This window comes from Mercurialis annua, linkage group LG5 (assembly GCF_937616625.2).
Source record: "Mercurialis annua linkage group LG5, ddMerAnnu1.2, whole genome shotgun sequence".
NCBI classification, from domain to species: Eukaryota; Viridiplantae; Streptophyta; class Magnoliopsida; order Malpighiales; family Euphorbiaceae; genus Mercurialis; species Mercurialis annua.
In genome coordinates this window covers 3,845,260-3,865,792 of record NC_065574.1, presented here as the reverse complement: position 1 = coordinate 3,865,792, position 20,533 = coordinate 3,845,260, and the positions used below count along the sequence as shown (strand labels likewise).

The window sequence follows — 20,533 nt, the reverse complement described above, 5'->3', positions numbered from 1 at the left end:
AAATAAGAACACTAATTGATTAGAAAGTTAATCCATATTAATGATATATTGTAACAGTATAAAAAAAGAAAACAAAAAGAAGAAATATGCAAGAAAGAAGATGAAGATCGTAAAAAAAGAAGAATAGAGGCCGGGTAGTAAAAGTGAGATTAAATAGGCTTTTGGCGGTGCTGGGCCTAATTTCCTCTTGGTTTTAAGATGGAATCTAACATGAGGAAATTACACCATTTACCAAAAAAAATGAAAATAATTACAAAATTACATGTTGACTTTTTTTATTTACAAAAATATTAATAATATTTACAAAAAAATAAAAAATAATATCAAACATACGGTGTATACTGTGGGTATAATGTCAGTATACTAATAAACTAACATTATATCAACATTATAACAAAATTATACCGACATTATACATACTGAGATTTTATTAATATTAAATGGAAATTTACCAAAATTACATCAAATCGTATACTAAAAATTAAATTAATAATATACCAAAATTATACCAACGGTATACCAAAAGTGTACACATCAAAATATACTGAAATTTTATTATTACATCAACATTACACCACATCGCATACTAAATATTACCCTAACAGTATACTAAAATTATACCAACAATATACAAATTCTCTAGTTTATTACCAACTATAGTGAAAAGTACATATAAAAAAAATATACATGTTAGCAACTAGAAAAAATATATAAAAATTTATAATCGATATACCAAAAATATACTGAAATTATACCAATAATCAACCAAACATTATTTTTAAATTATCTGATTTATAGTTTTAGTATTCCAAAATTATACCATAATTATACCGACATTATACAAATCGTACTTTTGTAATTAATTTTCATTTTTTGGTACTTTTGTAATTAATTTTAAATCAGTCGTATTTTTGTAAATAAAAAAAGTTTACTGGTACTTTTGTAAATATTTTTAAAATTTTAGGTACTTTTGTCATCGCCCCATCTAATATGGTATCAGAGCCTTGTCCATTCACACAATTTGAATTTGGCCCGGCCCACGTAAGATGCGTGAGGGGGATTAGTTGCTCGGCCCGGACACGCTACGCGTGAGGGGGAGTGTTGAAGTGGGAATCCCACATTAGTTGTGTGTGTGAATGGACATGTGTTTAAATATTGGTTGGGCACCTCCACTTAACACCAATTGGTTTTAAGATGGAATCTAACAGTTTCGATGGTCAAATGAGTAAGAACGTAAAATTCAGAGATTAAATAATACATTAAGTCATAGTACATGTCATCTAATTTAATCCATGTCAGAATATTTTACCCACATAAAAGTGATTTGTTGCTCATTCGAATTAGAGGTTAAATTAGCGAACAATAAACGTTCATTGGTGCAAAGGGTTAAACTAATAGTTAGAGAGTCAAATGGATGAAAGTATACAAATTTAAGGATTAAATAATGCATTAAATCGAATAAATATTCTCTTTATAAGAACATCTCTAGATTTAGCATTCCTTTATTGAAGAGTTCTATATAATATACATACATGTAAAAATAAGCAGAAAACTATCAACACCCAAATCCATGGTTTATCAATTTTCGACATAATTAATTGAGCACTAAGTGCTTAAACACAACCAATGAACTATAACTCAAATGGTATAAGCAATATTGAACATGGTAATGCCTATAATTCACCAACCGCATAATTTTTTAACCCTGCGACAACCTCGCCACACCTTTTTCACTATCCAGATAAAAAACCGGAGATAATCCATGAAGTTAATTAAAGTAATCACCGATAACAATATTTTAGACAGGATCATAGCCTCAGTACCCACTTGCGATCTTAATCTCGCCGGAGCAAGCAACTTTATACCCAACTCGTAGCTCCAAACAAGAAAAATGAGTGTGATACATATAGCTTGTGCTAGAATCCACACGCACAATTTATTCGTTAGAGGAAATCCGCCAACAACCAAAGCCACGACGCATAGTGATGTAAAAAGCGCAAGACCATTCAATGTCATGAATTCAGTGTAATCGTCTGGGTATGTATAGGCTACCACAGAAGTTCCAGCTTCACATATGTTTGTTGCGTTACAAACAGGACTGCCAACGGAATTTGCGAAGGTTTGTTGCCAAACACCACCCGGCGGGTTCATTCCAGCTTGGAAAGTCACGGTTGCTATTACAGTTGCCACGATCATCAGTGCGCCTCGTGTTTCTTCTACGTTGTATTGAATGTATTTCAGGCATCTTTTGAACCATAATTTGAATCTTGATGGTGTTTGTCTGGGAACAGACAGTGTTTGTAGTTGGATTGTAGTTGTTGGTAGTTTGATTGTAGCTGTCGGAAGATTGTCATTTAGCTCTACTGCTCTTTTAGCACCGAATTCTCTCAGAGTTTCTTGAATTTCAAGGTTCTTGAAGTCTCTGGAAGATTAATTGATCTAGCAGATCCAAGGCTGTTAATCCCATTTTATTCATGGAATTCACATTTTCTTTTACTTGAGGTAGTAAAATCAGGTACTTTATTATCTGCAAATAAGGATATCACAAATTATAGAATTAGATACTCGAATGTTGTCTAATTATAGTTGTAGTTAAAGAATATACCTTCAATCGCTTGAGCGTGGCAGCTAGATGCAAGACGGTATTACCATCTCTATTAGATTTGAAGATGAACTCATGATCATCCACCATTTCCACCAACAGTTTCAAAGCATCCAATTGGTTATATTTCACACACAACTGTAAAACTGTATCTTCATCATCAAGCAACTCATGATAAATCGACTCAGGACAAGACCTAACCAATTCTCGTACAGCCTCAAGATTGCCTCTCATGGCAGCCAAGTGAAGAGGAATCCTACCTTCTTCATCACAACTCAAACAAACACTTCTGTTTACAGACAACAAAGCTTTAACGATGTCAGTATGACCCTCCGCAGAAGCTAAGTGAAGTGGAGTGCGTCGAAGAGAATCGAGCTTCGCAGCCATTCCCGGGCATTTTTTTAGAATAGCTACGGTGAAATCAAGATGGCCGAGTAGAGATGGTATGTGCAACGGAGTTTCGACGAAAGACGAAAGTGAGATTTTGTTAAGAATCAACGGATCAGTTTGGATTAAGGAGTTTAAGGTTTGTGTACAACCTCTGTTTGCTGCTGCATACAGCACTGATAAATGTTGACTCTCCATATTATTTGTGGCTCCCTCTACTCTGCCTTGCAACATAATTTATAGTATCTTGTAATTTCATTCGATTTCTATAGGATGACGTGGTTCAATATACGTAACTATTGCGCCATGTTATTTGTGCAATATTTTAATAAGATATTTATAATATTATTAATAATATATTTCAATATTGCAAATATTTATTGGCTCTTTGCAAAAATAATGCGACACCAACTGTTTTATGTGGAATGCAGACTGATGTTGCAAAATTAATCATTTAACATTGATTGGTTTGGATTTATAAAGAATTGCGTGAACAATTCGAATTACTCAAAACTATGTTTTCGCATTACTAGAAGAATTTTCAATAATGAAAACTATGTTTTGGACCAAAGGTGTAAGTAATACGATTCAGTCAAAACTTGATTCAACTTCAAAATTCAATTTGATTATATATACATATATTTTAAAAGTAACTATTAATACAAAAATATAAATAAATTAACAAACAGTTCAACTAGACTCGTGAGCCTATCAAACTGAATATTATAATATTCACATTCAATCGGAAATGAACTCAAATAGCTCGAAATCACCTCAACTCAATTATCATTGAATCTATTTCAATTTTTTTGAATGAATTTAGCTCGCTAATTAACTCAACTGATTACATCCTAGTTTGAGTAGTACTTTAAATATCGAATCGTTAATTGAGAAGGTGAGCCATTGGTTGGTTAAACCAGTTCAACTATTTGAGTAAATTATATAAAAAAATAAAAGCAAATTACTCTCAGCCACACTTTCGGCCTCCTTATTTAAAAATTAAATGATATGGTCCTCCACATTTATTTATGTTAACGTTTTAGTCATTTTCGTTTTTTTATGTTAGTTAACTAAGTTAAATGACTTCACTAAAAAAATTAAATTTCAATTTAAATTTATTTTTAACACAAGTATAAATAAAAATTATATTTTTATGAGATTTAGCAGCTTTATAAAGCCGATTTAAATTGTTTTACTTTTTCTTACGTGTAATTTTTTCTAAAAAAATTACTCCATTTACTTTTTAAAACTAAACTTTAACCTCAAATTTCATAATAACATAACTTTTATTTATACATTAAAAATATAGTTTAAGACTAAATTGGACTTATTTTTTTAAAATAAATCATTCAACATAGTTAACTAATAAAAATGTTTAAAAACTTTAAGTTATCAAATATAATAGTACTAATGTGATTTAGTGCAATATAAATTATCAAATAATACAATATGATAGGGACCACTTTCAAATAAACCATACAGAAGAGGAAAAGTACAAACTAAAGAGAAACTAAGCCGCCTTGTAATCTGTTTTCGATGCACAATATCCTTTATCTATCACTACTATTAGTTTTTGTGGCATTCATGAGATGAGAAAATATTGCAGAAGAAATTTGGAAGGGACTGGGAGTGATTGGAACAATTCAAAACTATGTTTTCACATTACTAGAAGAATTTTCAACAATCAAAACCATGTTTTGGACTAAGGGTGTAATCCAATTCAATCAAAACTTCTCAACTTTAGCATTTTAAAAGTCAACTTGATTATATTTAAATGGCTTAAAAATAATTATTAGTCCAAAAATAAAAATAAATTAATTAAAATTCTATGCGACCTTATCAAGAAGAGTGTCTTAATGTTCAAATTTAATCAACAGTAAACTCAAATAGTTTGAACTCGGCTCAACTATATTATCATTGAATCAGTTTCAAGTATTTTTCAAGTGAACCCTAAGCAGCTTGTTTTTACTCAATTCGATTACACCCTAGTTTGAGCCAATATTTTTAAAAACAAAACCAATGGCCGAGCCGGTGAGACATCGGTTCCATTTCAACCAGTACAACAGGTTGAGTAGTTTATACATGAAAAATAAAATTATAGATATGGATGTGGTCTAACTGGTTCAACCGCCAGTTAAACTGGTAGAATTACTAGTTCTAACTGCTGACTCAATCTGTTATCAAACCATCCTTTGAGATTTTGAAGTCACTTTTTGGTACTCATTAATTTATAAAATTATTTAAAACAATTCAACCAAATACTTTTCTAGTAGGTCAAAATCAAACTCAACTCGTTTTCAAATTCTATATCGATAGTTCATAAATTGACTTGACTCTACTCCACTAATTTTAGAGAGGTGAAAATACAGTATTGTAAAATATAAATACTATAAAAAAATTATACTTTCACAAATTCATTAAAATATTTATAGAGTACCTTTTTATCGTTTTTAAAAGTGAATCATTATACAGCCACTATAGCTCAGACAATAGAATTATAAAAGAAATTTTGATACAAGTGGTACTTAATTTGATACAGCCATACTAGTGTACAAGAACGCTTCAGGTACGATGCGCGAAAATTAGTAGTAGGTATCATTTGCTGAATTTTCATGTTCTGGATCTCATCTGTACAATTCAGGAATTGGGCAGGCTTATAATATAACTAACATAAGTAATAGACATTTCAAATGAACCTGCTATATATTGTATCTTGTGAATTTTTGTACAGCATGTCAATCTACACATTGCTTTTCTTTTTCCCTCCATTTCTAAATCTATTGCTCTAATATTATACAAGTTGTGCAAAATTTGGGCTACTAGCCAGCATTCTCGGCAGGATAGCCATCTCATTCAAAGACATTTTTTTCATCGGAAAATTATTTCCAAAGATTCCTCCAAAATTAGGCTCTTACAATGAAGGGCGCAACGTGCTCTCCTAACCAAATGAGATTCATTCTCTTGTATACTGCATAAGCTCAAACCACTGCAACAAGAAACAAAAATCAGAACTGAAATAATAGTAACAATTTGGCACACGGGCGAAAACAAAAGATCTAAAATGGACAAGTACTTCCAGTCTCCACTTAGTGATCTTAAACAAAATGCAAAAAGAGTGCTAAACAAGCTACTGTTCAGAGTCACATCTAAATCTCCGAGCTAAGGAATGTCCTTTTACTTTTAAAAATTTATTTTTGCTCTTTGCAGGGTGGAGATAGTGTTACCTGTCTCAGTAAATCAGCAAGGGTCCTTGGAAGCTCCTGTATATTCCTCAATACAATATAGTACGGGAATGGAAAGGAATCGAGGTATTTTGCGAACTTGAGTGTTTTTTTGTCACCTTCACCCACAAATGATGCTTCCTGAAATACACAAAATAATGTGCAAGTTATTGTGCTAACTCTCTAGTTTCTCCAACTTTTTTTAAATTGTCGCTTTAAGGAAAATTGTTAATACTAAGAAAGTGATTTCCTTGTCTTAAATTACAAATGTCAAGACCAATATAACCCTATTTATTAAGCCCATTAGTGAAGCATTTAGCTTCATAAACTGAATTACCTATTTAATGGAGTGATTTAATCAGAAGGGCAAATTTATAATATAATTATAAATTCGTCCAGAAATCCTTAAATTTCACCTATTTATAGACAAATAAATTGGCTTGAATGAATAGCTTAAGAAAAAGAAGGGAAGATATATGCAGAGCATTAAGAAATACCATTTGATCCATGATTGATTCCTGCGGGCTGTCCAGAAGCAGAAATGCAACCATTCGTTTCTGGCTTAAGAAATCTCTCACACAATGCTTCAATTTCTCCTGTAGAAACACAAGTAATACTTCAATGAATAGTTGCATAAATCAACAAACGTACAAGACGCTCCATCTCACTTCTCTCTTTAATATCCGGAATTCAGATTTCCACATATGCGTAAAAAGAATTGCACCTTCTCATGGAATCTGCCATCGGCAATTATTAAAACAAGCTGTTGTAGTGGGTTCTGTCCGGATGGCAGTCGTGCATTCATAACTGCAGCATCAAGCATGTTCTTCAGATACGTTAAGAGATCAGCCACTGGTTCATCAGCAATGGTATTCTCTTGGCTGAATGTTAAACTGGAGATTATCTGCTCCAATCAAAACCAGACATGTTAAAAAAACACATTTTTGATAGCCTTGAGAAATTATTGAAAAGTCTTAACAAGAAATAAGGAAATAAAAGCAGCATTCTCTGATGTTTTAAAGTGTAACCAAAAAATGCAGTTGTCAGAGAACTAACCTTCACCCCAGACTCCTCTCCATTAAACGGTTGATCAAAATCGTGCAGTAACCTTATGTTCCCCTTCTTACCGAAACTTGCAACAGCCAAACTTCCCATTTCGAGTTGAGACATGGCGCTACATACAGTCACCAAAGATTCAATAGCAACATCCCCACAACAACTTTCTGACATGCTTCGGGAGTCATCCACAGCGATGACAACTTGGTAGTCTCGTTTGTTAGGTTGGGTGCGCCGCAGCCATATCTTATCTTTCCGGAACTGACTTGCTATGTAAGCAATTACCTAAACAATATCCAAGAACAGGAAGGAAAAGGAAAAAGAATAAGAACAGAAGTACATAAACACTTGTAACAAGTCATACGCTCCATTATTCTAAAAAATGATTAATTACTATTTACTCCCCATGAGTTTAGGTGTAAATTACTGTTTCTCCCATGAATTTTAAAAAATTCTTATTTTACTCATACATTTTAGTTTGCTTTACCTGAAACCCCCTTTTTCAGTTAAAATCAAAGGGGGAAGGAAAGATTTTTCAAAATAAAGAGTGGAAATATTAACTGGGACCTAAACTCAAGGGGATTATACTGATTATCTCTTTGTAAAAGAAAAGTTATAAGCCGCATTGTTATGTACCCTCTTCATGTTTATTCTCTTGCCAGACTTGTAATCCCCTTGAAGCTTGCTCGCTCGGGTAGGTTCCAAAACAAGACGCAATTGTTCAGCTAACTCCTGGGACAACCTTTTCGTGAGAAATTCATATTTTCTCCAAATGGCAGTCGCATCTTGATTTATATCATTGGAACATTCTCCAGAATCTTGGATACTTCCCAGCTGATTGTCATCCACAGAAAGTTTGCTGAGTTGGTACAAGTCCTCATTTAAGACAGCCTTCCTGACAGAGACTAAACTCTGCGAAAGAATTCCAGGACTACCATCATCATGCCCATTACTCTCTGGGGATCCCTTTTTGTATGGATTTTCAGGATCAGGGATCTGCATTTGCTCCTCTGTCCTATTAGTGACAACTGAGCCATGGATTTTCTGATGCCATTCTTCAGAAACTTGCTTATCAATCTCCATCTCAGTTATGTCATCTCTCAGAGCTGCTGAATTATCATCTTTTGATTTATTACTAATATTGGGGTCAACCTGCTCAGAAGTAGCAGGACCCAGTGCTTGAGCTGTTCCTAATTCAGACTCGGGAACATATCCATATTCATCAGCATCCCTATCCTCCAGCTCACCTGTTGCCTCTGTGTTGTCTGCTTGAAGGTCAACAGTAACTTTGACCCTTTCTTTCCACTCCTCAAGTGCATCACCAACATTCCTATAAGGATTTGGTCGAGATTTCTGAACAGAGGAAGGTTCCATTTCAGGCATTTTGGGTTTTGGTTGATCAGTGAATTTTCCATCACTTGACTGGTCATAGACCTTTAAGTCCATCTCAGGCATAGAACCGAACGGTAAGCTTTTCATAGATGCAATGTCATTGTATGCTTCACTGGTATTGGACATTTTTTCTTCTGGTGCAATGTTTCTCGAATCTGATACCTGTGAGTCACCATTTGGTAGTGTTGCAGATACTGTATTTGAGACATGATTATTGACTACGTCAGGAAATCCATGACCGAACACATCCTGCCTTGATGCCATTGTATTCATCTCCACTTTTTCTTTACTATCCTCACCAGGATCATTTGTTTCAGAAGGTCCATCAGCCTGTTCAGCATCTGCCGCATCCATTATGTCATCAACAGGATTTCCATCTTCTTTGGCATCCTCCCCATTCTCTGCAGGCTTGTCAACGTTCTCATCCTCTGCCGGCTCGTCAACATTCTCCTTCTCAGTGGAGTCGTCATTTTTCCCATTCTCAGTGAAGTCCATGTCATCCTGAGGATCAACTTCTTCTATGGAATCTGACTCACTATTTCCATCTATGGCATCGTCCTCATTTATGTCCTCAGATTTTTCTTTAAGTTCATCAAGCTGTAATCCAGTTGGATCAGCTACTGATTCTTCCTTGTCCATGTGCATGTCATCCATGCTTTCTTCTCCGTCACCAATGTCATCTTGGTTTCCAGCCTCTTCATGTTGTTTATCAGGTTTCGCAGCATTGACGTCTCCCAGCTCTTCAGCAACAGCAGAATCCTCCTTGGCTCTAAGCTCCCGACTGCTTGTGTCTGTGTCCATAGCTGAGGGTCCAGATTCAAGCCCCTCATTTTTGCTATTTGGAGTTTCATCTTCCTCCTTATCCCAAAGTTTCTCATCAATAGCTTCACCATCAGGTCCAGTTTCCCCCATTGCAGACTCCAGTTGTCCATCATCACTGTCTTCATCATTCTCTTCCTCAGAGTTCTGACTAACACTATATGTATCAGCAGTAAAATCCTGCTCCATCTCAATACCCTTGTCTTCTTTACTTGGAGCTTCACCAGAGGCATCTTGTTCATCATTTGGCTGCAGTAGCAAATAAAAGAATTTAATGTGGGGATGCCCAGTCCTCTAAATAAAAACTACTATAACTAGAAAAACTTGGATCATTAACATTACCAGAAAGCATACCTTGTCAGAAGTTCCAAGAAGTTGATCTTCGTCAGTTATCTGTTCACTGACATCATTAACTCCTGAGCCTTCACCCATGCCAGTTCCAGTAGCATCTTGAGGTTTATCATGACCAGCATCATCTCCCTCTTCTTTGGCAGAAATACCAAACCCTTTGGAGAAAAAAGAAGCTAGAACATTCGCAAGAACATGAGTCATTACTGATACCTGCATATAAAATAGTCATGCAAATTAACAAATTTCAGAAAAAAGTAATCAGCAATAAAAAACCAAAGGAAGGTATGAATGTAGCTAAAAAGATGAGCAATGAGACAAGAAGTCTGAACTTACCGTTTTATGCTGTGCTAAAAGATCTTGAAGTACATCATCACCAAAAGTCAAGATCAGGTATGAAAGTGCATGTAGATACTCAAAACGTGCTCCAATTTGGAAAGCAAGAGGTGAAGCATCAAATTCAGAACAAGTTATAATTTTTCCCTGTGTCCAGTAAATGATATATAATGAGAACAAAAAACAATATGAACATTTTAAGTGCAAGTACACATGTAGAATAGTATATTATCAACTTACTGCACTACACATCATTTTGAGAAGACTATCATACAACTCTTCTACATGTAAATTCTCCACCGATGACTTAAAGACAAACTCCCATGAGGTAATATTCTCCAAGAAGTCTTCAGAAAGAGAAGATTCACTGCTCAATAAACACTGCTTTTTCAGCACATTCATGATAACCCCAAAAGTGTTTTTGAAGGCTTCATCAAACACAGCATCAAGCTCGAAAGTTGTTTCGTGGCAGCAGTTGGACTTATTCAATATGTTTGTTGATTCATTTAATGAATTCCCCTTAAGAGAAAACTCAAGCTCTTCAGCCAACAGCTTACCCTAAAAATATAAAAATCGATTGTTTTTAGTTATTCAGACTGTTAATTTGTGTTTCATACTCCAATAGTTTTACAGAGTTAAATGGAATAACTTGAGCAAGGAACATTGATTAATACCTTCTCAAATACATCATCAAAACAATGAAGCAGTTTCTCAACCACTGAACCTCTCTTAAAATCTTGCTTCTGGAAGTCAACGAGATCCTCCTCAAATTGCTTAAGGACTTGAAAATTTTTATAAACCAATTCTTCCATCTGTCTTGAAATGACATATGGACGCATATGACCAGCAGAAAGAGTCTCAACGCAGCCTAGAATATCTTTATCTGATGCTTCTTGTTTAAGAGTTTGCATCACCCCAACTCCACTAACAAGATAATCATCCAGTGATACCTGCAGAAGACCACGGTTCACTAGAATCCAAGAGTAACCATCTTATATTAAAAAAAAAAAAAGCAATTGTTTAGCACCTTGGCTTCCCGCATGAGTGGAATAAAATTTTCAATGAATTGAAGTACATGATTCGTTACAAGCTTGATATCTTGACAAGACTTAGAATGACCGTCTCCTACTGTTTTTAGCAACAATGATTCCTCAACCAACATGGCCACCAAACTATCGAACAGTTGCTGAGATATTCAAGAAAATAAACAAATGTAAAAATCTTGATCTCAAACTTGACATACAATCAAATTAAAAATGTAAACCACAGCTTGCCTTCTGTTTCCACATGCATCTAAAAATGGTGCTCTGATTAGGTGAAATAGAGCAAAGACTTCCTGTTTTATTGTCCCCAGCAGCGCACATTAAATACAGATTTTTCAAAGCAGATAAACATTCCCGCAAGCACTTCAAACGCTCAGCAAAATCATAGGCAGCAGCACGTTGACTCTGTTGTATTTCTATCAAATGGTTCAGAAAAGAAAGTGACCTGCTAGCCTGTATAGGACAGCAAATATATTACATAAACACAGCAGCTTAGATAATTAATATCTGAATATGCAGTAGAAACATTTGGCCAACTTGCTAACAGCATTCTTCTTAGATAAGTAGTTAAGTAGCAAGTAAACACGATCTAAAATTTGACAGATGATCCAGCAAGCACATGCCAGAGCTTCAACTACAGCGGGCCACATATAGTTATACCTGCTCATGAGTAATATCTTGATGGGGTTTCAGACATACACGCTGCAGAAGTTGCACTGATGCAGTACTTTTAAAATAAAACTCATTCACTGTTTTCCAATCAGTATCTGTATTCTCATCAGGCTGACAAGGAAATTCACTAGCAACAGAAGCTTTATGAGACAGCCTACTTGAAGTCAGCAACAGATGTTCCGCATCATATGATGGCTGGACGAGCAACCAGTTGGAGCTGTTGGATAACTGTGCCCAATCATAAAAGACGGAAGAATATGTTCAGGATATTTCCAGCTATGGAAAACATGATATAAACCAGCAAAAATCAGTATTTAGTTACACATACATTCATAATTTCAAATTTGTGTTTTTGCAACCCGCTGCTTTCCAGCAGCTTTAAGAGTTCAGTAAAGACCAACTTCTTCCGTACACTCCTTTCCATATCCTTCCAGAGGTAATCGCAATCAATTGTAGCTCTGCCTATTTTTTCAAGTGTCTGTTGAATAGCAGCATATGACCACTCCAATTGCGATAAACATGCAGAATTGACAGTTCCACATTGCTGCATAATATTCTCAACGTCTACAAACAACATTAAAGTGCTTAGTAACAATTTTTTCAGTTACCAGAATCTGAATCGTGCTCAAAGAAACATAAATATGAGGAGTGTTATTTTTTGAAACATTCAAGGGATAAAGTAGAAATTAAGAAGAGATGAAACCTTCTTTGCCAATAGAGCATAATTCAGAAGTCCTGTCAACATATAGCTTCTGCAATGTATCACTTACTTTTCCCCTCCAATCGCAAAACCATGAGAGCCTGCACTAAAGATAATACAAGTAAAAAAAAAAAAGCAAACCCGTAAACTAAAAGCATAATTAGAGAATCATGTATTAGAGTGAGAGTTAACCTGTCTCTCTTGCAGTAATGATCTAGAACAACATTCAACAAACCAACATTTGTCCCTAAGGTATCATTGAGGGGACTTGGACCTTGCAGAGACTTGATTGCTATTCCTTTCTGTACAGCTTCTTGGTTTAGAATAAGCATTACAGGTTGTTGCAGTACATCCTACGCCACAAACAAAGAGAACATACTGATATGCACATAAACAAAAAAATAAACAAATAGAACAGGAAACGTTCAGAGAGGAGTGGGACACAAAAGGAAGATTATGAATGAAGCCGTTAAAGCATAAAAATTGTAGTAGAAATTAGTGGTTACTGCTTTTACTGCATGACCATTGAGTTGATTAAGTATCAGACTATCAGCATTACACGAATTGATTAATACATGTCTCAGTTTCCTACTTCTGATACCATTTCTTTCTCTAAAATAGTTTCCTACTTCTGAAAATTTCAAATACCATTTCTTTCTCTAAAATGCTGTACAAAGCACAGCTGCGGCCTCGCTGAACTTAGTTTTGTACGAGTCATTTTAGTTCAACCCCACATACCAACCAAAACATTAAAGAGAAGGCTTACAATTTCACACATTTTCAACGAGCACATGAACAGACCCTAAGAGAACTATTTAGGCAACAAATAGTCAATCAATTCACTAGTAGATCTAGGTAACAGTTGCTTACTGAGGATGCTAAGTTTGAGTCATCAAAGCACCAATTTTTTCTCACCGAGTTAGCTTGCATGATAATTTAAAATAAACCCTAAAAGTTGCCAAAGAATATTGAAGGGAGCACCCTAAGAAAGGATAAGTAATTTATGCTGCTTACAGTGTACTTTTGGATTAACTTCCTGAGCTTCTGGCGGTTCTTTTTTGAGTTCTCAGCAGCCAAACAAACCTCAACTCGTTCCCAATGGCATAGCTTTAGATGTTCTTTCAGTTCCATCTCAATATCTCGTCTATAAGCTCCAATGTTCTCTAAGATTCTAAAGAACAAGCAACAGCAGTAAGCCAAAGCATTTAACTTCCTTGAGAAGAGAAAAAACGATAAGATTGATGATAAACTCACCTTGGCAAAAATTGAACATAGTACCCAAAAATATTATACAAGATCTGCATATATCTTTCTTCAGAGGAAAAACTCCCCATATTTTTATCCTGCCCAAAACTACATGATTTATTTGTAATTAGGACGCCGCATAGATTCAAAATTCTGAAAACAAGATAATACGATATGACACGTGGCAGTGCCATGAGAATGGCACAGAGATCATATGTCAATATAAATAAGATGATTAAATAAAAGTCAACTACCTATATACAATTTCTAAATTTCACATTTCAAAAAAATACAATGATATGAACATTTTTACTAAGAAAGGATGAATGTTAAACCTTGTGCCATTTTCCCCTTTTAAGCGACTACCAGCAGTCATTTGACCAAGGAAAGCAAAAAGAAGCTGCAGACGTTTTCTAAATTCTCCAATGCTGGAAGTGTTGATAAAATCCTCCAAACTGCAAGAGTAATGCATAGAAAGGAAAACGATCAAGCAGGATGACTAGAAGAGAAATAACTGAGTAAAATCATAAGTCATAATATAGAATATATCACAAGCCTTTCTATTGTAGACTGCTCATGTCCATGCACTTCAGTAGCATGGCTATTGTGTAAAACTGAAAATAAGGGAAACCACAACTGCAAAAAAAAAAGCCAAATTTTAATTCTAAAAATTGTTTGATACGCTAAATATGTAATTTAACATGAAAGAGGGAAAAAACTTCTTCTAGGAAGATGAAATTTAATTTAATCTCGACGTGTTCAACGAGGCATTCATGGGACCGATTATTAAATGATAATAGATCTACCATCCAAGTTTCAAGTGAGTTCCTCTAGATGTCAAATCTAATAACCTCGTATACCAAAGATAGTATACAGGGACTTGAAAGTATGTGTTCCCCTATCCTAACTTCCACAATATTATGTTGGCAAACCAATTTGAAGTTTTCATCAAATCACTCTATGTCTAATCTGAATCTGAGGTGAAAAGGGAAGAAAATTTTGAGAAGATTCCTCTTACCCTTAGTCTAAAAGTTGAGTGAAAAACCAAAAAGATTAAGGAAAAGTATTAACCACCCTGCAACTTACAATCTCAAATCAGGAATTTTTTGAAATATCTACATCACGAAGCCACAGATGCTTGACTGACTAAAATGCACTCACCTTTGCAGCATTCAACTCATATTGATCCTGAACCTCATTGAGTAATGCAGGCCAAGAGTCATATTCCATCTTTTGCCATGAACGCACAAGAGCAATAATAGGTTCCAGTTGATCTATAGGCCACAAAAAGAATGTAAAAACAGCGGAAATAATGAAGCTGATGGTACTACAAATAATCAAACAGGCATATTGATTAATATCAACAAAATATGGATAACATACCAGAGGGAGAGAATTTCACTCCAGTTTCTCCTAATACTCTAGCCCTGTTGAGTAGCAAGCGCAGTCCCAGAAGAGCCTTCAGAAAATAAAATAACTCAGTTTCCAAAGCATTTTATTGTGCTCCATAAGTGATGTTTCAAACAATGTTAGCACAAGTATTGTCTGGAGGAATATGTTAATTTGATTCACAGGGAAACTAAAAAGGCATGTGTCGTCTTTCAGAGTTGCAAAAAAAAAAATTATGCTGACAACCAAACTGGAAAGATCAACCAAAATTAAAGGTAAGGGCTTGTTCATCCTAAATTCTGCTAAAGGAGAAAAGCTAATTGATTTTTGCAAAAGATAAATTCTGCTACATTGTGTAAATGTTTTACTGGTGTGTAATTTATCACTTGCTCTGAGGTTGTGAAGTGACTTCCACTGCGTAATATTCAATATTTTTAGAGTCTCTAAAAACATTTCTCTGATTAAAAGATATATTTGGCGGTTGAAAAAATGAGCCTTCGAGCCTATGCATGTTTAGGGATGATAATAGTTGACCAAACCGCCAACCCTGACCCGACCCAACAAACTCCTCGACAAACCCTCACATACACTAAGTTGACAAAAACATACCTGATCCATATATCCTGAAATTGAAGGGTATCGGCGCGTGATCCAATAGGTCAAGTAATTCTTAATAGTGAACTTTAGATTGAACACAAATTCGAATTAAATCCAAAATTTATGTCTAACAGAAGAAAGTAAGTGAAAATTAAATCTGACTTAAAATCAATAACTTATCCAAAATTTAGTTAAAATCTCATCAAAATCCTTCACTTTATAAAGTATAAGAATTGAAGTTTATAATACATTGGCTAAACTATTTTTATTTTTTTGTAACACGTTTGACTCAACCAACCCGACAAGAGACTCAATGGTGAAAAAAATTACAAGAAAATTGATGTTACGTCAAAACACAAAATGACCTAAATCCAGAGTGACCTAAAATTGAAATGATCCCAAAAAAGCATAATCCTGAGCGACTCCGATCCAAACTGAGCAGATCCAAACCCTCCCAACTCGGCCGAATTGCCACCTTTGCTTTTCTTTTCATCATAGATAACAGTCAGACCGAAAACAATGTAGGCATCTTTAAATTTGGAGGCAATCTTTGACGCATAGAATGGCATTTTGGTTTTCTGCTAGACTTTGTTATAACTTATAAGTGTAATCATAGTGTTCTATGGAAGGCAGTTTGTTTTCAGCTCGTACTTGTCTATAGCGATTTGTAGAGTACTAGAGTTCCAACTTCCCTAGGAGGACAATTTATCTAACATAGCATTGCCTGACCTCATTTCTTAGTAAAACTTGTTTTCTTGCAGGATAATCCAGAAGTGGTTCTAATTAAATGCAAAGAGCTGGCAGTGTTTATTACCTTGCCTAGAGGTGTACTCATAGGAATAGCCAAGAGCACTTCAATTGCATCGATGACTTTTTGGAGACCAGGGTGATCTTCCCATTCATTCAGAAGACTGGCACTTCTCTGCTGAAGAGTGACAAGTAATTTCACCATTTTAGACATCTCAGAAGCATTCGAGTCCTAGTCAAGCGAACGAAACAAAGTTAATTTAAAATTGAAAAGGAAATTAAAAGAAAAAGAAATCAAAAACTAAAAATTTCTCAACCTTATAAAAGTTATAACTTGAAGACGCATTATGGGATGAAACAGATATCTTTTCATGCTCCAAACAAAGACGGAGCATATGCTCTGGCACTAGTTCCGCATCCAAACTAGAACAAATCGGACCTCCTAAACCTGAACATAAAATTCATTAGCAAATATTCATCTCTAAGCAATTTAAATGCATAAAGAAGAAAAAGAAAACACCAGACAATCACCTCTAATTATTCCTGCTCCCAATGAGTAAGAGTTGATGAACGAGCGCAGCCTATCAGCATCAGAGACGCAGAAAGTACCAGGCTGACAAATAAACCAAATATGTAAAAGCACAAAACAAAAGTTCATGGTGGGTTACACTAGCATATAAGGGCGCACAATCGCAGAACAATAGATTTAAGATGCATCAACATTAGATGGGAAAATCAAATCTAGAGGTAAAAAAATTTCAAGCAAATGAATTAAAGTTGTTCTGTAATAATTCTCTTTACCGAATACAATAGCCAGAAAACAGACTCAAGTATGCTAAACAGCTAAACTTTCTTTTCTTCTCTTTTTCCCTTGTGTGCATGGTAATGTGTGCAAGACATTTTCACAATTTTAAAAAAAAAATCTATTAAGTGATCGTGAAATATCTTTATCCTATTATCCTCCTAAGAATGCCAAAATAACATTACCAAATTGTGTAACAAAAAGTAGACACAGACAAATGAATAAAAGTTATGTAATAATTCTCTTTACCGGACAAAATAGCCAGAAAACAGACTCAAGTATGCTATATTGAGAAACAGCTAAACTTTATTTTCTTCTCTTTTTCCCCTTGTGTGCATGGTAATGTGTGCAAGAAATTTTGACAATTTTAAAAAACAAATCTATTAAGTGATCGTGAAATATCGTTATCCTATCATCCTCCTAGAGCTGGACACCAGCACCGCACCAAACAAGAATACTTACATCAGCAAAAGGCTAGGAATGCCAAAATAGCATTACCAAATTGTGTAGCAAAAAGTAGACATGATAGAAAACTTACAAATGAGACGAGATTAATAGATCCAAATAGTTGATTGTGTATCTGGATCATGTCATTCATGAATGCTTCTTCCATAAGATTCCACTCTTCTTCCAAATTTTCATTCTCTCTATCAGCCTCCACCTGAATAAATGACAACATAATAATATTAATAATTACTATTTTAATTAAAAAAACAAAGAGCAGAAGAGTATGACAGTATTGAAGTATCACCTTCTCCAAACATTCATCTGCAGAAAGCAACTCTAGCCATTCTGACGAATTTTCATCTGAAAGGAACTTGCCAAAAGTTGATATATCAACATCAATAACATGCTTAATCTCAAAGGCCCGAGGCCTAAATTTGTATTCTTGAGCATCGCAGCCTTCTTTGCTTTTCACTTGAATCTTCATGTTCATCCACAAGCGTGCAAATTCACTAAACAACTTATCCAGTAACTGATTAACAAGAACATTTGAAATATCAGCGTGTGTTACCATCTGATTCTGAGCAAAAATTGATCATTGAACGACTATAGAAAAGAATCTTACCTTGAAAGCTGTACGATCAATCCTTTTTGAATCAGCCACAAAATGTGAGACACGGACAAGAATATTCAGATGAAGAGATATTTTGAGTTTCAAGATAGATGCCTGTTATCATTCAGGCACAACAAATTATTAAATTTCATCAAGGAATACATTACAGAATGAAAGTCTCAATAATTCCTCAGCAAAGAGAAAAGAAGTTTGATAAAATCATGATTTGAGTCGTCATATCATCTAAAATGATTTCACAAATAGGGGACAAAAGCGTACCCCTCTTTCAGCATCATGATCACTTGAAAGGGAAACCAGCTTCTCCAGAAAATTTGCTTCTTGTTCCAAGAAACTTAAAGGACTATGTATGTCATTTGAAGAATTTGATTTTAGCGCGTATCCCCTTGGGAATCTCATCAATGACCCAATCGTTTCCTGCAAGATTGTCCAAGTAAGCCACTCAGATAACAGATGAACAGAGATTTTGATTGAAGAGGGGGGAAAAGGTAATATGTTAAGTACCGTGACTTGCTCCATACTGTACACCCCAACCTTGTTTGAATTTTTTTCCCACATGACACCAGAAAGCATTAGTGATAAGCCTAATTTCATCTCATACACTGCAACCTGAACTGGTTGAACAACATCAATGTATTCCTTGTAATCATTTGATAATTGCTCAATAAAACAGGTCGCAGTTTTCTGCAAAATCAGATGTCGACAAAAGAATAAAAAGTCAGTTCTCAATGACAACAATCCCTACCAATAAATATATCAATCATGAGCACCAAAGCATACCTGCCAGTCGCACACTTGAACAAGAACATCTGGTATTTCCGCAACTTCAGTGTTATTAACTAATTTCATAACAACCGTTATACGTTTAAGAAACTCCTTACAATCATTTCTAAGTGCATTAAATTTTGATGAGTTGCTGCGGAACACCATCTGAAGTAAAATCATACAAGGCAATTAACCAAAGGAAATCACGGATGTATCTGACTCTTAACAGTATTGCAGAGTAAAAGCAGAAATTTCATTAAATCGTAAAACAGTTGATAAATCTTAGTTCAACTTTTCAATGCAACATAATTTGTTCTATTATTACCACAGGATGAGCCAATGCTATACAAAAGTGAATGCCAAACGGAAAGAGACAAGAAACAGAGAAGTATGCCAGTAAACAAGATGACATAAATAGCTAATGAACCAAATAAAAAAAAAGTAGATCTAGTGGAAAATCAGCATGGGCATAACAGCATTATGTTGATAGGACGATGTGTAAGATAAATAAGCAAGGAATAGAGACCATCAATGTAAAAATAAATGCCTCTAACAAAGCTAAGAACTATAAGAAAAATAAATACACTGGTCTGGTTATACACAGTTGTAAATCAATAATACTCATCTTTCATCCTCTGCCATGAGTCAATCATTCAACACATAAAGACTGTAGAAAACGTCAACTTTAATGTATAACTCATTGCAGAATGAGTAGGGTTCGTGTGAAAGGGCAAAATGAGTTATGCAATAGAGAGTATTACGAGTCCAATTTAAAGTCATTCTAGAATTTGGGATCACTCAGTTGCACTGCCTTAAATTTAAACTAGAAATTACTCTTTCCAACAGTTCAACACTTCAACTTTGCTGCATAAAGAAAACCACAGCCTGAGGCTGCTTCTGCAGTTTTGAATGACAAATCTAAGCATTACAGAACAAAGAATTAAATATTCAACTACGAGTCAGCAGCTCATCGCAAATTTGACAATGAATTAGTTACTTTTTTGAAGACCATATGGATATAAGGATGGACTAACTATAAGTTTCTATACCTTTTTTTGAAGCCTTTTTCGCTCTATTTCGAGCATCTGTAATGCTTCAATTCTCTTCTTATCAGCCTTTCTCGATGAAGACCATCCTGCTAAATAATCACATTCTTGTCGCACCTACAGTTTGAGTTGGTATATCATATTAAGAAACCCAATGAACGCAGAAGACCCAGGTTACTCTATATTAGACAAATACAAACACGAATAAAATTACACAGCATGTCTAGCCAACTAAAGAAGACGACCATTTCAGCCACAAGAAGAAAGATATTTGATCTCCTAACCATATCT

At 34.9% G+C, this 20,533-nt stretch overlaps 2 protein-coding genes across 3 annotated transcripts in view; both read right to left on the bottom strand.

Annotated features, from left to right (window-relative positions):
- Positions 1-1,449: 1,449 nt before the first annotated feature.
- LOC126681110 (ankyrin repeat-containing protein BDA1-like) lies at positions 1,450-3,219 on the bottom strand. The gene is given in 3 exon segments (XM_050376493.2): positions 1,450-2,433; positions 2,435-2,527; positions 2,606-3,219. Coding segments are annotated over 3 exon segments (1,428 nt in total). The 5' UTR covers positions 3,188-3,219; the 3' UTR covers positions 1,450-1,680.
- A 2,337-nt stretch (positions 3,220-5,556) lies between these two features.
- Positions 5,557-20,533, bottom strand: part of LOC126680991 (midasin) — a 35,434-nt gene continuing 20,457 nt past the window's right edge. For both annotated transcript variants that reach the window (XM_050376332.1, XM_050376333.1), the window contains exons 46-77: positions 20,246-20,359; positions 19,212-19,361; positions 18,936-19,115; positions 18,693-18,848; positions 18,426-18,527; positions 18,108-18,332; positions 17,895-18,017; positions 17,086-17,167; positions 16,872-17,002; positions 16,622-16,786; positions 15,205-15,280; positions 14,983-15,095; positions 14,378-14,457; positions 14,157-14,276; positions 13,831-13,929; positions 13,591-13,747; positions 12,769-12,929; positions 12,580-12,677; positions 12,205-12,440; positions 11,865-12,104; positions 11,436-11,657; positions 11,189-11,347; positions 10,836-11,111; positions 10,402-10,719; positions 10,162-10,308; positions 9,832-10,038; positions 7,903-9,726; positions 7,267-7,551; positions 6,935-7,114; positions 6,708-6,806; positions 6,214-6,351; positions 5,557-5,975 (exon numbers count right to left, since the gene is read on the bottom strand). In XM_050376332.1, the coding sequence (XP_050232289.1) occupies positions 5,943-5,975; positions 6,214-6,351; positions 6,708-6,806; positions 6,935-7,114; positions 7,267-7,551; positions 7,903-9,726; positions 9,832-10,038; positions 10,162-10,308; positions 10,402-10,719; positions 10,836-11,111; positions 11,189-11,347; positions 11,436-11,657; positions 11,865-12,104; positions 12,205-12,440; positions 12,580-12,677; positions 12,769-12,929; positions 13,591-13,747; positions 13,831-13,929; positions 14,157-14,276; positions 14,378-14,457; positions 14,983-15,095; positions 15,205-15,280; positions 16,622-16,786; positions 16,872-17,002; positions 17,086-17,167; positions 17,895-18,017; positions 18,108-18,332; positions 18,426-18,527; positions 18,693-18,848; positions 18,936-19,115; positions 19,212-19,361; positions 20,246-20,359 (6,696 nt within the window). In that variant the 3' untranslated portion in view covers positions 5,557-5,942. The remainder of the gene's footprint in view (positions 5,976-6,213; positions 6,352-6,707; positions 6,807-6,934; positions 7,115-7,266; positions 7,552-7,902; positions 9,727-9,831; positions 10,039-10,161; positions 10,309-10,401; positions 10,720-10,835; positions 11,112-11,188; positions 11,348-11,435; positions 11,658-11,864; positions 12,105-12,204; positions 12,441-12,579; positions 12,678-12,768; positions 12,930-13,590; positions 13,748-13,830; positions 13,930-14,156; positions 14,277-14,377; positions 14,458-14,982; positions 15,096-15,204; positions 15,281-16,621; positions 16,787-16,871; positions 17,003-17,085; positions 17,168-17,894; positions 18,018-18,107; positions 18,333-18,425; positions 18,528-18,692; positions 18,849-18,935; positions 19,116-19,211; positions 19,362-20,245; positions 20,360-20,533) is intronic.